At 38.0% G+C, this 15427-nt stretch overlaps 1 protein-coding gene across 11 annotated transcripts in view; it reads left to right on the top strand.

Annotated features, from left to right (window-relative positions):
* The window catches only part of LDB2 (LIM domain binding 2), a 215142-nt gene that overhangs the window by 189086 nt on the left and 10629 nt on the right, over positions 1-15427 (top strand). For all 11 annotated transcript variants that reach the window (XM_009570202.2, XM_009570201.2, XM_054065803.1 and 8 more), the window contains exon 6: positions 14618-14741. In XM_009570202.2, the coding sequence (XP_009568497.1) occupies positions 14618-14741 (124 nt within the window). The remainder of the gene's footprint in view (positions 1-14617; positions 14742-15427) is intronic.

Genomic DNA, 15427 nt, shown 5'->3' with positions numbered 1-15427 from the left:
GGCACTGTTTTCAGAGCAGCCTGAGGGAGGGATGCTTTCCAGTAAGAAGAGTGTCTGGGACAACCCTCTGCTGGGAGCAGGTAGAGCGTAGCTGTCTGTCACAGCACTGCTCTGCCACACACCCTGAAGGCTGGAGAATGAACCTCACCAGTTTTATTTGAGAGCATAAATGTGTCCATGAGTCTGTGGTTCTGTACCCATTAGTACCAGATCTTTGTGTGCTGAATGACTAAGCTGTAGAAACGTGGCCTGATAAGATGGAAGCAAAATTACATTTCGGTTATGTTAACAGAGCATCCACTGTGGAATTTTGACTTTGTTCTTTGTGCTGAGCAATACCTGATGCTGGAATGGAACTGTGAGATGATTCCTTGCATAACATGAAGCATGACAATACAAAAGTAATCCGTCAAATGTTTTTGAAAAATTTTAACTGGTCAAGTTAATTTCTGCAAGCACAGTGCTCTGCATCACTGGTACCCAGGAGCTTTAATGCCAGGGTTGCTGTGCTGCTGAAGCACAATCTTAGTTGCACAGTTAACAGCATTGAGAGCAGTGCTGCAGTGCGGTTGGTAGCACTGATACACACGAAGAAGACTTTTTTCAATATTTCTGTAATTAAGAACTTTAAATGAATGGATGCATTTAAAGACTTGCCAGAAAATACTTTTCCTTTTCTGCTGACAGCTCAGTTAGTTATCTTAGTAGTTTGTGAATTAAGTAATTTGACAACCATTGAAAAGTTTTCTTTTTGTGAAACAATTGTATGTTCTTGCTCTCTTCTTTTTCCATTACACCTCTATAACTAACCCAGATATTCAAATCAGACATATCAAGACAGGCAGTGAGACTAGACAGCAGCCTCACCAAGCAGTGCATGATGATGCTGGTGCATCTCAGTAACTGCTGCAGTATGCACTTGTAAGAGACCGGAGAGGGAAAAAGAGAAGCAAGGAAAGGGTTAAGAAGATTGTTTTTTTCCTATTTGTTTTTTAGCTCAGTTCTTTATATACATGGAGAAAGAGGGAGCATGGATCTTAGCTATTTCATGCCACAGAAGATTAGCGCAGAGGAGGTCAAGTTGAGGTACAGCATCATGTGTTATAAGGCAGCTGAATAATCTGATATCTAATTTATTAAGATACCAGGCAAATTGCTCCATCTGATCTTTCTAACTGTGTAGCCACTGTTGGTTTGGTATTTCTCATCTTTCTGTCTATGGTGTGCTGCAGTGCAGGGGTGTGTGTGTGAAGAGGCTGGGTTGTCCCCATCTGGCCACAGCCGCTGTGTCAGGGCACTTTTCCCTAAGAGAGGGAATGTTAAATTTGTTTCCTCATGGACTAGCTCCACAGCACCAACAGACAACCTAGCACTGGTGTGAGCGGGTGGTGTCAGGCAATGCTATCACTGCACATGGTGCCCCCACGGTGCTGCAAGTTGCAGTCGTTCTGGAAAGCAGGGACAGTGGGGGCTGGTGTGTTATACCTCCATCTGACCATCAGATCTACCCACCTTAAATCCCAGCTCTGTTTTACGTATAGATCCTGACACAACAGCTCAAGTACACTGTGTCAGTCAGAGGAAAACTATTGATTTTGCTGTACCTGAATAGAATTCTTAACAGGAAAACAAACCTTATGTTGGTGTTTGGGTTTTTTTTTTTTCATCTTTTGACTTCTGTGCGTGGGTTTCTGTACTCACTATATCATATTTGATCCATGTGAAGTATAGAGTTATAGCTTAATTTTTAAGATGAGCATGGCCCAGGCTCCAATTCCAGCACCACTAAATAATTTTGTCCTTGTTTTATTGCCCTTATTTAATTGAAGTGCAAAGTAAGAATTTCCTTCCTACCTAAAAATCAGAGAATCAGATGGGCAGCTATTACATTTTTCTGGGGCAATTTTTGGGAACCATACCCTACTACATCAGCATTACTAAAAAGATGCAAAATGTACATTATCTGCAGTTCTCTGGACCAAGGGCTACTAGCCTGATCCAAGTGTATCCTTATTTGTTTTGAAGCTGTTGCTGTGAATTAAGTTTATTAAAACAACATTTTAATAATAGGTGTAGTATACATTCGTTGTGTTGCTGATTACATTGTTATGAAAACAGCTTAAGTGTCATTAACACACAAATTATCAATGCTTAAAAGCATTGTTGCCTGTTGGTGATAGTACAGCTTCACTAGTGGATGATCTATGACTGCAAGCATTAAATACTCTCTACTTTAAAGTCATTGATCCCTACTTTCTTCAAATACATTTAATTAAAAAGTTCCACTTTCCAGTAATTGCTGTTTTTATATAACCCTGAAGTGGAGTTTTATTGAGGCACAAGGTCTTTTATATAAACATCCATCTGTCCACAGCATAACAGTGCTGGGACAAGTTTGGTGGATTGGTGAGAAATAGAGATTACAGAAGACTCTGTGTCCCTGTAAGAACTGTTCGCTTTTGTCCTCTGTGTAGCATGTCTGGAGGATTTTTGGTTTCACAATTTTAGTACCAAACAAGGGAATTGCAGAGTCAATAGGAGAGAAGATCATGAAACAATGGGTTTAGTGTTGAGTGGAATTGCTTTATTAGTTTATAAAGAAAAGCTCTCTCCTTATTCCTTTATTTCCTATGTCAAACTCTGCACTGCAAGGTATCATCTGCTTCTTATATTGTTCCTTTCTATTTGAACGCAGAATTAAGCAAACCTTGCTTGCATATATAAAAATACATATATATATGCTTCGGGCTGTGAGATATCACTAATAAAATAGAAAATATGTTGATATTAATAAGGTTAGCATTCAAAAAGTATGAAATAAATACATGGAAATTTGTCAGCTTATAAATCATTCCATTGTAAGTGGTGTTTTTACTTTCATTGCTCTAAACATCTAACCACAGTTCATTGGCTAAAGGCCAAGCTAGCTTTTGCGTTGGCACATTACCATGCAGTGTAGTTCTGTACTTCTTTTCCATTTATTAATGCTGCAGACTTCCTACAATTTAGGCTAAAAATAGATCTGGTTATGTGAAAAACACTGCATTTGTGCTTGAGCTGCAGTATAGAAACAAGAGGATTTTATATGGACGGGGAAAGAGATTCATGACACAGAAGAGCTAGCTGCTTATACTCTGGAAAAAGCTTTCTTTTTGCATAGTTGTAAATAAGATTAGAGTTGCTATGTACACATTAGTCTGAAGGATGAATCATAGTTGTGCTATTGCCTCGGTATGTATGAATCTTCATGTGTATCTGTTATATGAAGAAAAGCTGATTTCTTGTACAAATAAACCTGGAAACAGCACAATGCACAAAAGTGAATTTGTAAAATCCAAGGCAAAGGTGATGTTTTGTTTTTCAGTATGAAGGGTGGCTTCATCTGTGGCACATATTTTCAAGTATGCTCAAAAGAATATATATTAAACTAAAAACTCAGCCACTCAGCCATTCAATTTTTAGACTTGCATTTTGGCCAGTCATACCCTCTCCTTTTGTTCTGCATTCAGTATCTTTAGGGCAGCATTTGCTGTCTCCAGACCACTTCATAATGAAAGCATTCCTAAACTTATTTCCAAGTTGTAATACAGCTGCACAGTGAATTGTCAGCATTCAAATGCAGTCCCTACGCTCTTGATCTTTTTTATAATGCTGTGATTTGTTTTGGATCAGCAGTAGTTTGAATAAGACAAACAACTTACCAGATTCCATCTGAACCTAAGGGAGCTGCCAGGGACACAGGTGAAGAGTGATAGTGGATGCATTTCATAGTCAAAATGAAAAGCAGAAAAACTGATAAGGTCTTATTGTTGCACAAATAGAAAACGCTAACAGTTTGCATATCAGAAATATCAGGTGTTAGGATTTGACTCAGAACTGCTGAATACTAGCTTGTTTGCCTTTGGAGAAATAAGAGAGGAAGGAAATGTCATGCAGCAACATCCCGCATGATAGCGATGGGAGATGGCAAATAGGGAAACAGACCTTTCCAATGCCATTTCCTAAAGATACTGTTTAGACATGCTGTAGTGCTGGATTATTAAGGAATTCTGATGATTAAATATCTGCACTTGGCAAAGAATAAGAAAGGAATGATCCCTCTTTGATGTGCACAACAGCCTCCAAAATCACCCTTCTTTTGTTCTTAACTCAGTACACACTGTACTTACTGTGTAAGAAATGGTGACTGTGTTAGGAGCACAGGCAATAATAATGGAATGAGAATAAATTGTAAGCTCTATGATTTTTTCACTCTCTAGAGAAAATGAAATTAAGAAAGCTTTTAAATGTCATGTGCTTTGCACCAGGCCACCAAAACAGAGTGAGGTGAAATAGCAGCTATTGGGTTTGATTCATAACCTATAATTGGGTATAGGAAAGGAGAGATTAGTTCACAGGACAAGGCTCAAGTGAAAAATATTTGTGCTTAGTTCCTCCTCTTAGTTACTATAGACCAGCCTTAACCCCCACATAATGATGGAACTCCATCCAAATCCAGCATACACTGAAATCAATGAATCTGTTCCGATTTACATTAAAATTTAATTTTGTCCTGACAAGCTCGCTGAAATTGATACTCGGTGCAATATCAGCTGCAGTATAAAGGATCATATCGTGCAGTCAACATGATGCACTTTGCAATATGATTTAACACTAATGTTAAACTAAATTACAAAGATAAATTTTATGATCTCTCTTAAAATCATTTAAGAGCTTAATTTTGCTCTGAGATGTGTAAGACACAAATCTTGCCTATTGATCATGGAATATACAGATAGTTGTGAGAGAAGAATCACACCATATGATGGGCTGTATGACACTTTTCATTATGATGCAGGCTTGTGATTTGATGTATCGATCCTTTTCTGCAGTTAGGATCTCTGTTCGAGAAGGCTCAAGCAGGTAGACCTCATTGCAGAAAACAACAAGCAATCGATATACCATGGATGAGGCCAGATTGCACCAGGAGGTCCATAAGGAGGAGTTAGATGTTGAATTATTTAGACTCTGAGTTTTCATGGCCTTCAGAACTATGCCCATCAAGAGGAAGATGAGACTCCTCCTGCAAGTCCTTTTATTTTCATTAGCTGAGCAACAGCAACCGGATGCACTTTGCCCCTATCTTTGGGATTTCAGAAATATCTGCTTGTGTTATTTAAACCAACTGCCTTTATTTTGCCTGATTAGTCATCAGGGTAAAAGTAAAGGAATCAGATAACTTTCACTGTTCACTTTGTTGTAGGTAGTAGGAAGAGGCATGAGCTTAGCTGATGCAAACAGTATTTAAAGTTCATAAGACTTGTGTGATGCTGTTGAAAGAAGAGTTTGTTCAAAATTTCTCCTCATTGTATAGAGGGTAAATAGGAAAAAAATGATTTACCGAAAGGACATTCTTTTAATGGCTGGATAATGAGAGGAAGAGTGAACAATTTAAAGTTGCAAAGTTCTTGCAAAGAGTCAAAACATAGAAATCTACTAAAAAAAAACAGTGTTAAAACTTCAAAGAGAGAGGCAAAAATACAAACAATAGAGCTCCTTTCTAAATCCAGAAACTATAGATCTACATAGAAAAATAAAGCCAAATCACAAGGAAAGTAAAAAGAGCTATTTTTTTAAAAATCTGAGGAGAGAGGGTTATCAAATAGTTACCACAATAGCTGGGAGGCCTGAAACAATTTTTTTGATGCTTAAGAGTATTGTGAAACAGAATTCCTTCCTGCGCATGCCGTAATGGTGAGCATAGTGCCAAAGTGATAACTAAATAAGGCAGATGTCAAGCTCATCTCTACAAATTCAACTGCAGCACGAGTGCTTCCCCTCAGATGGGGAAAGGAGAGCACATCTGTCCAGTTCAGCATTCATTACACAGCATCTCAAAAGTGCTTCACACCACTCATTACGTATAAACTGAATATGTCACTAAAGATGCTCATGTCCAGCATAAGGAATGCTTAGTTTGGTACAATATGAATGCTGAGGAGGCCCTCAAATTAGGTTCTCCTGGTGTGTGTGTGTGTGCGCTCAGCTGCCTGCAAAGTGTTTTAGGAGCAGTTCTGTAAGAATGAGGGTGTTTACAGCAATGGTTTTCTGGTTACAGCGGTGTTGAACCTGGAGCCCTTTCACAAGTATAGTCACACTGCAGAGAGTGAGAAGCCCAAAGTCCCTGGTGGGATGCAGGGGAGGAGGGAGAAGCTTTTCAAATTTAGCGTCCTTGCCTACGAGGTGCACAGGTTTAATGCTGTCACTAATGCCATCACACAAAAGGGGAGAAGTAATGGCCACAACAGGTAGGAAAGTTTCTATAATCACCTGCGTGGAAGAGAGGGCACTGGTGGAAGCTGTTAGCTAGCTGATATGTTAAAAATGGAAAAGGGAAGGAGAGAGAGAAATAAATTAAATTGGGGCCCAACACACTAACAAGAGTTAGCTGAAGGACTTGGTGATAGCTGTGCTAAGAACTGTTTATCTTTCCTATCCATCCACTCATAGTATTTGCCTGGAAAAACACCTTTTTTTATTTTTTTAAGCTTAGCCCTACCTGAAATGAATGCCGCTTCTTTCCGTTCTCACTGTTGCTTGGAATTGAAATGGCTGCAGATACAGAGCAGTGTAAAAACATGATGAGCTATGTAGCTTGGGAGCAATTGAGCAGCTGAATACTGCATTATTGAGAAATCATTTGCTACCTCTGGGTGTTAGTGGGAAACTGGAGAGTCCTACACTGGCATGCAAGGCAGAGCATAGGATGAAAAAACATTTCTGAGTGCTGAGTATTTACTAGTGAATTCAGCATGGAGCTTCAGTAGTTGCGTGTCATCCCACTGCATCTTGCAGGGTTTGCAACACACAGGAAAGAAATAGGAAATTTCATGAGCCTTGTGGCAGAGTTAATTCATATTGTTTCCTAAATAACCAAATTATCAATGAAATGAATGACATTTTGCTTAATGTGTGGCAGGCAATCTGCATAGCAAAACAGACGTAGTTTCAAGTGACAACACGTGAGAACCATTTAAATATATATCAGTAGTCCTCAAGGGACTTGTAGATAGCTACATGAAATTGTTGTTTTCATGTACATACCTTACTGTTGCCAAATTACTCCTGGCTTAGTATTTTTCCTCTTATCTAGTTGAGATAGGAATCTCTTCAGGATAAGGGGCTCAGTAGTTTGTAAAATACCTGTGCATATCTCTGGCATTGTATAAATAACAAATAATAAGCTGTAGATGCTAATGATCATTAATATTGCAAGTGTTAAGCTGGTAATTCTTATTTCTAGCTTCTTAGGTGATTGCAAGTATAAATATTTCTTGACTTAGCATGGTGAGTAGTCACAAAACATGGAATCTTCTCCAGTGCAAAGTGATGGCCATTAAGTAAATCCCAGACCAAGTAAATCTCAGGTTATGGAATTTGTCCCAGAATCTGCTCTTGCAATGGTATTGTGCTGCAGAATGAGTTTCTGCATTTTTTAAATGTGACAAAAAATATCCACTCCATATGGTTTTGGAGATGTACTTAAAATATGAGCCAAGTTCAAGCTGATGCAGTGCTGTCTTGCTGAGCCCTGAACTAGTCTAAAACAATTTGTGATATGTGATCACATTCATCTCAAAAAGCTTTTAATTCAATGCCTAAAGAAGGAAATTTTAATGACAGTTTTAAAACCTTTTCAGTACTATCTGTTTAAAGCAAATGTTTTTAATTTAGGAGTAAAACCAGTAAATGTCCCTATACAATATTTCCAAGCAGTTTCCGCCTCCTTCTGGACACCAAAAGCTCATATTGTTCCCTACCTATGTTGCAAAATTAGGGACTTCAATCTGCTTATACACTGCCAATTTAAAAATCTTTGGCACAGAAGGAATTGGGAATACAGAGCGAACAGTAGTCGTGGTAAAGAAGTCAGGGATTACTCTGTGGTATTGGACTACTTAAGCTATTGGGGTTAAGAGCTGCCTTTTCATTCTGTCCCAGAGATCATCTAAGGTTTCACTAAAATAAATGAGCCTGTGGAGACTGGGTTTTGAATAGCCAGGTTGCGATAACTACTTTTGTAATTCAAATTGAAGTGGTTTCTGAATTTGCTTCTTGCTAAACTTAGTACTGCAAAAAATCAAAATTGATCATTATTTATTCTATGTATATCATTACATGGGATGGACAACGAACATTTCCCATTCATCTCCACATCTCAACAGGAGTGTACAATGGCTCTTCAAAAAGTGAAAACAGGTTGCAGACTCGTATGTTAATTGAGAACCTCAAAGCCACTTATTTTGGCTTAAAGATTATCATACAGAGAAGGAGCATGGATATAGTTGATCCATTGAAACACATAGATAGAAGAGATTTATATTTGAGTTGACACACTGGGCAAGAACTTAGAACAAAGCAAAAGCAATCCCCTCCAGAAAAACAAGTCTGTAAAAAAAACCCTCATTTCTTTTAGTTCATAAAAAAACCCCAAAACATTTCTCATTATATCTCCATGTTTTTAATGGAAAACAAAGATGTTTTTTAAGATTAAAATGTTCCATATTCACATGTGATTCTTAAAAAATGCAAGCTATTTTGAGCAGTGAATTGCACGCCGGCCAGTGAAAGAAGCAGCAATATGTTCCTAGGAAATTTTCATTCCTCCCTCTGTTCTGCAGAGGAATGATACTTACATTAATTTTGAAAAACAAGCAGGAGCAGAGACATCTAAACTCAGCTATAAGCCTTCCCCATTTCTAACACCAAAGAATGAATCGAATTGAGGACTGCAGTAAAACATTACTGTTTCAGTGCCATACTGCTGGGAGTGTGGAACACTTGTACAAGGCTTTGACATCACTCCTGGAAGGCAGATTTTGAGGTATAGCTCTTTCACATGGGCTGAAAAAATATCCATAATGCATCCCCTTCCTCATCACAGATGTATCAGTACTGTATCGTGGACCTTTGGAAATACATGTCTTTGGATGTCCATAAAGCAGCGTGCAGAGAGCTTTCAGTTCTTTGCAGAAATCCTGCCCCACTGAAGTGAGCAGGATCTTTCTCAGGGAAATGCATCGGGGCTGCAATTTCACCAGCAACATTAACTGGAACTGTTCTCTCTAGAGCACGTGAGGGTATGCAGAGGGAAGACTGCATTTCAGTATGGAAATAAAATGTCTTGGTGTTCAGGTTTGTTAATAGCTCAGAATCAATGTGGAGGATAAAAAAAAAAAATGAGCTTTAAAAGAAAGCACTGAACCCTTTCAAGACTGCGCACTGTATTCCAGATATACCTTCACTGTCAACATCCCACCTGAACATTAGACAGTGACTAATACTCCCGTTCAAATGGGGGTTTGTCACTTTTAGGAAGGGTTGTAAATCTCTGTAAGCTCTAACTATGCAACAGTTCCTATCATTCCTATCAAGTGATTAATACAGGCATTCACCCAGGAGAAGTTTCAATCATCACAGTTAAAATTGAATTTCAGTAAAACTTTGGGAAAGATGCTCATCAAATTCCTTGCAGGTTTCATTCAGAAAAACTTTTGTTGTCCAATAATATATTAACATTTTTAAGTGTCATCTGCATGAAAATTTTCAATAATTCCTTTTTTTCAATTGTTGTTAGTGAAACTTTTGCTTATATAGACAGAATTGGTAATCATGGGAAGTACAGTTCTCAAAACTTGTTTCTGGACTTTGGGACTCATTGGCTGCTCAGCACTTACTAACTAGATACTCTTCCTTCTTCTGAAACTGGTCAAGTGTTGCAAATCTTGAGCCCCACTGAATTCTCTTTAAAATGTAAAAGGCATTGAAAGATGGAAATGTTGCAGTTCTGTTGTGCTCCTAGCATGTGAGCAGGAGACTGTTAGCTGGGTTAGCTCTGCCACCTGCAGCTCAGAGGTGGCAGGACTGCAACGCCTTCACCAACAGTCTAATAAAACTATTACTGGAAATGTAAAACATTTCATAGAGATTGAGGAGGATAACTGCTAAAATAAATTAGCAATAGAATACATAACTTATGGTATGCAAAAGTAAGGTAAAAGCTTTCATATGGGTCTTTCTGCTAATCTTCACTGCTATAAGAATACATGTCTATCCTCAGAACAGAATAGAAACTCATTGTTAGAACAAAAATCACGAAGTTAAATCCATTCTTGGTGTGATTGGAGTGATCTTCGAGATGAATCTGACCACTTACTTATAAAAACCAATGTTGGCTCTGCTGATAAGTGAAGTATTACAGGAAATTACGTGTGGAGGTGTATTCTTAGAACTCTCCGATGCCTGTCTGCAGTGCCTCCAGTGTCTCCTCATATAACTCCCTTCTTAAAACACAGTGTTTATTGAAACCTACAAATGCTAGTCTTCTTTAAAAAAAAAAGGCATTAAAAAATAAAATAAATCAAGTCTTTCCAGATGTGTTTTACTAAGGGAAAAAAAAAAGTGCTTTATTATGTTCCCTACTTTCACTTCCCTGAGCCCTAAGGGTATAACATTACCATTTTCTCAAGTTGGATCCAAGCCCTGTAATTGATGAATTGTCCATAGGATCCATATGGAATTCTAGCAAAATTACTGGCACTCTATAGAGCAGCAAAATGTGTGCATGTCTCCCAGTGTGTGCTAGGCACCCACAAATATAAACTTTTTATGCCAATTATTTCTTTGGCTGCAAAGCACTGTGTTCATCTCTAGTGCTGGATCCAACTCAGCTATCCACACTGAAATGGTGATGATTCCACAGTAATGGTCAGAACATCATTGTGGGGAGTTCAAATAAGAAAACATATTTAGAAACCAATTCTCATAAAATAGGGTTACTAAGCCTCATGTGAAGTTCATTCAATATGTTTTAGTCCAACAGAGGGAAAGTATATAAAATCTATTATGATACATATCATTCCAAATATATTTTAAAAGCTAAAAGAAGCATAATTTTTCTTTTAACTTTGTGCTTCGCTCGGCTGCTTATACGCTTAAGACACCTTCTAGTGCCTGAAACATCTGCTTGGAGCCTTGTGTCCTTTTGGGACAGCAGAAGAGATTGAGTGGATCAGACCCAGCATAACCTAGGACATTTCAGCTGGTGCTAGACAGCTTTGTAGAGGCAAATGAGTCCCACCTTTTGTGTTGTCTAAATGTGCAGCTTAGCAGTGTCTAACCATCTTGTCAATCATTTCCATTAAAGGTTCTGGATTCCTATTATTTCTGTGGTCATACATCATCACTGCACTAAACTCTTTAAGTATTTAGGTTATTTTCCTGTGTGACTGATTCTGAGCTATGCAGAAAATGCTTGTAGAAGAGATTGGTTCATTGGTGTTCCAAATACTATTTGTATACAGTATGGAATACTGTAAAGACTTGCATATTTTAATATTATCTAATGCTTGAAAAGATAGCAAAATTGTTGTTTTGAAAAGGAGTCTCGGAGAGTCGGATTAGGAGATCTGTAAGGAATATGCCGTCTAAGTGTCAGGCTTCTTCTATATAGCATGTAAAACATTTAGTTAGCTTTGTTTTAAGAAGTCAATTTGTAAAATGAGGCAGTCAAACCCGTCTTTGAGTTACCATGCTTACTGGCAGTTAAAGACAGCAGGTAGTTTTGGCCAACCTAGCTCTTAAATACATCTTGTCCTCATATTTTTAATCTAGGTTTCTGCAAAAAACAAGCTTCTGATTGTCACTGACAGGTGTAAGATAATTGGACCATGATCTTTTCCTCTTTCATGGATTTAGTTTTGAATCATTTTCAATTTCAAGTAGGTCTCAAAGGTCACTGAAAAAGACCATGAGATTTAATATCAGTCATTGTTAATCCACTTCAGTTTACATTTGTGCCCAATTCACGAGCTAGACTCATTTAAAATGGACTTGTCACTATAGAGTGTGATACTCTCCAATTATTTAGGTATCCAAAGCTGACCTTACATTTGCAGTCTTTAGAGGGAGAAATTGTTTGAGAATTCCCTGATTCCAGAACCAGAAAGGGAACTCATAGAATCATAGAATTGCAGAATAGTTTGGAAGGGACCTTAAAGATCATCTAGTTCCAATCCCCCTGCCGTGGGCAGGGACACCTCCCACTAGATCAGCCGCAACTTCCCTGGGCAACCTGAGCCAGTGCCTCACCACTCTCATGGTGAAGAAATTCTTCCTTATATCTAGTCTAAATCTGCCCCTCTCCAGTTTATACCCATTCATGCATTTCCATAAAGCTCCTAAATACCCAAGTGATGAGACTGTCTGATGTCCTAGTGCAGAGGTCCCTGTGCTAGTCATTTTGAGTCCATGCATGTGAGGTCAGTCAGACATTGCTACATTTTGATTCCGCATCCCATTTTAATCTTGTGTGTGGAACACGAGAGATTATAGATAGGATTAGCAGTCAAGATATCTGCAGACAGCAGGGACTGCATAGTTCTCCTCAGTGTGCATTAGTGTTAGTGCACAATAGGAAACATCTTTGCCAGATGATAAAGAAGAAACATTCTCTTTGTTGCCAACAATAAATATATGGAGGAGTAAATGTGTCACGTGTAAAGTGCCCCTAAGGAAATCTTGAAATACCCTACATATATATTTACATACTTTAAGTCCCAGAAGCAGTTGAGCTATGTGAGTGTAGTGCTCTGCCCAGGCAAGCTAGTTTGTTAAGAAATATCACAGCTATGTTTTCCATGTTAGTTGCTATCTGCTTATAATGAGACAATTTAGGCAGCTCTGCCAGAAACCCAGACTTTTGAGAACCAAAGCAATGGTGTCAATTACGGTCGCAAATCTCTCTCACAGAAACACACATGAAACCTGAGCAAGTGCCTGCAGGTTTCAGAATAAATTGACTAAGAACTCAAAATACAACACCTCTTTCACAGCATAAACTGAATCCTGCGAATACTTTAGGATCTGATACTCTCAAATTTTGGTAGAATATTGAATCAGATGAAAATCTGAGCCCAAAGTGCACAGTCTGATAGCAACTCTGTCTATTAGATTACCTTGAAGATACTTATCTGCAAAAATATATGTAAAAACTCTATGGAAGAGAAAGTCAGTGAAGCAACTACAGATTCAATTTTTGCAGTTCGAAAAGAATAATTCCTTAAGCTGAAGCTCTTCATTATCCCTGCTGCTTTATGTTGTCTCTGTTTTAGCTGCTGTTAATGAAAGACTCATCAAAAGGCAGTGCCTATACAGAATAATATTTAAATGCTGCATTAATCACTTAGTCCTTATGGCAGTTCCCTTTCAGCTATTTTTTCTGCATACTTGGCATCTCAATTTACATGAATGAGAGTGGGGTTCACATGGGGAGAATGGAGCAAATATTGATTGACTGTGTAGCCCAGAGAGAAGAATTGCCTCATGTCATATCTTTGTTAAAGTCTGGAAGGAAAATATTTCCTGCTGAAGTAAACTCAAGCAAGACCTGCTAAAATTAAGTAAAGAACTCAAAACAAGACTTGACATAAGTTACACCTTTCTGCAGTTGTCATTCTAGCTTCTAAAATTTTGACCACCTTTGCCTTACTTCTGTTAGTAAAAAAAGCCAAACCTTTCCCTTCTTCTAAATGCAGTTCTGCTTTGAAAAGTGACTAAAAATGGCATGTAGGCTCCATGCGTATTCTGTGACACCTACGTCCTTATCAAATGTGCTCAGTTAGCAAGTGAGGATCCTTTTCCTCCTATGTGCCAGCCCTGCAAATTTCAGGTGGAACCTAGGGGTTAACCTGTATTTTTTCTTCTCATGTAGGGTGACCATAACCAAAGATACTGCAAGTGAATGTAAACCCTCAATTACACATGTGCAATTCAGTAGTCCTCTATGGCTTTGTGTAAGGTTTAACCAACTGGAAATGATTCTGTGGTGATAAACAGGAGGCAACAGAAATCAGCATGCTGTGTTCTTTGTGCTAGATCTGCAGTGCTAGCAGAAGCCAAAACCAGTGAACAGTGGTTTTAATTATCAAGTGAACAGGTAGAAAATATCTAAGACTCTATTTGAAAAAATGTGTTTGTGTGAAATTCCATGTTTTCAGAAATCTTCAGCTTTGACATAACAGATCATTCAAGCTGACAAGGAAAATAAATGCTTTTCTTTCTTGGACATGTAATTTATGTGATGGGAAGAGAATGCATAGACCTTATAACAAGAGAGGAACAAAATTATTTGAATGATTTTGCATGCAATAGCAAGATAAAAGATCACGTTTACAACCCTCTTCATTGTGGAGTGCAGCAGGCCAGAAGATCACTGTGTGTACATTTTGCTGTGTGGGAAGATAAGCCACTATGGGCATTTTATTAGTTATTAACTCATCTTCGCAGCTTTTGCAGTCCTGCATGAAAATTTTCTGCTCCTCTGTAATCTGGAAGACCATAGTTGAAGTTTATCCGTTTTATTTAAAAAAAACAGTTAAGGTAGCAAATAAAGAATAAAATTTTTCTTTATTAAGAGTCTTGATCCTGCAATCCCAGTGTGATTAAACTGAGCTGTACATGGCATACTCTCTTAGCAAGGGTGAAAAAAACCCATAAATATACTTCTGAGCTATGTAAATACTGATCCACTGAGTCTTTGCTTGGATGAAATCATTTTATTCTGACTTTTTTCTTCCAGTTGTGTGTAATACTGGAGCCAATGCAGGAACTGATGTCAAGACATAAAACTTACAATCTAAGTCCTCGAGATTGCTTGAAGACTTGCTTGTTTCAAAAATGGCAGAGAATGGTGGCCCCACCAGGTATGTTTCCTTTTAAATATTTTACTTATTTTATAGTTAAATTAATATAGAAACAATGGGAAAATTTACTGCAAATTTACTTTCAAAGGAAAGTAATAAGAATTAGCACTGTACCAAAAGTAAGCCTGAAAATTATTCTGATGTTTTATGATTTCAGCCTGACCCAGCTGATTTATAGATGTGCACATTCAGATGGTTTCACTATGACTAGGATATAATTTAGTACAAAAATATGTGTAGATGGAATGCAAAATGCCTACTGGCTCCATTAGAATTCATCGTTTGTGTAATTCAGCTTCCTGCTGTGACTCTGAAATTACAGCTACAATTCATAATTAATTGTGTTTGAGACTAATGTAATGTTATTTACAGGCCTGAACCTAATCTCCTTCCCCTTGCACCTCAAAATAATGATTCTTTCTTCAAGTTAATAAAGATTTGTGTATCTAAGACTATTCACATGGGTGCCCAGGCCAAATTTTGAAAAGTACAATTGCCTCTCTGTTCTTTTCCAATTTAAGAAAAGTTATGTAATAGTCGTGATTCAGTCTGAGTTTGGACAACTTGCGAAGAAATGGCATTCAGCACACTGTAAAGTGTTCTCTTGGAAGTGGCAGTTTTAAAGATGAAGCCCCCATCAGAGCCAGAAGGAACTGAAACGGTAGTTGCTTATATGCTGTATGGAT

The sequence above is a fragment of the Cuculus canorus genome, chromosome 4 (assembly GCF_017976375.1).
Source record: "Cuculus canorus isolate bCucCan1 chromosome 4, bCucCan1.pri, whole genome shotgun sequence".
Lineage (NCBI taxonomy): Eukaryota > Metazoa > Chordata > Aves > Cuculiformes > Cuculidae > Cuculus > Cuculus canorus.
This window is presented reverse-complemented; position numbering and strand designations above follow the sequence as displayed.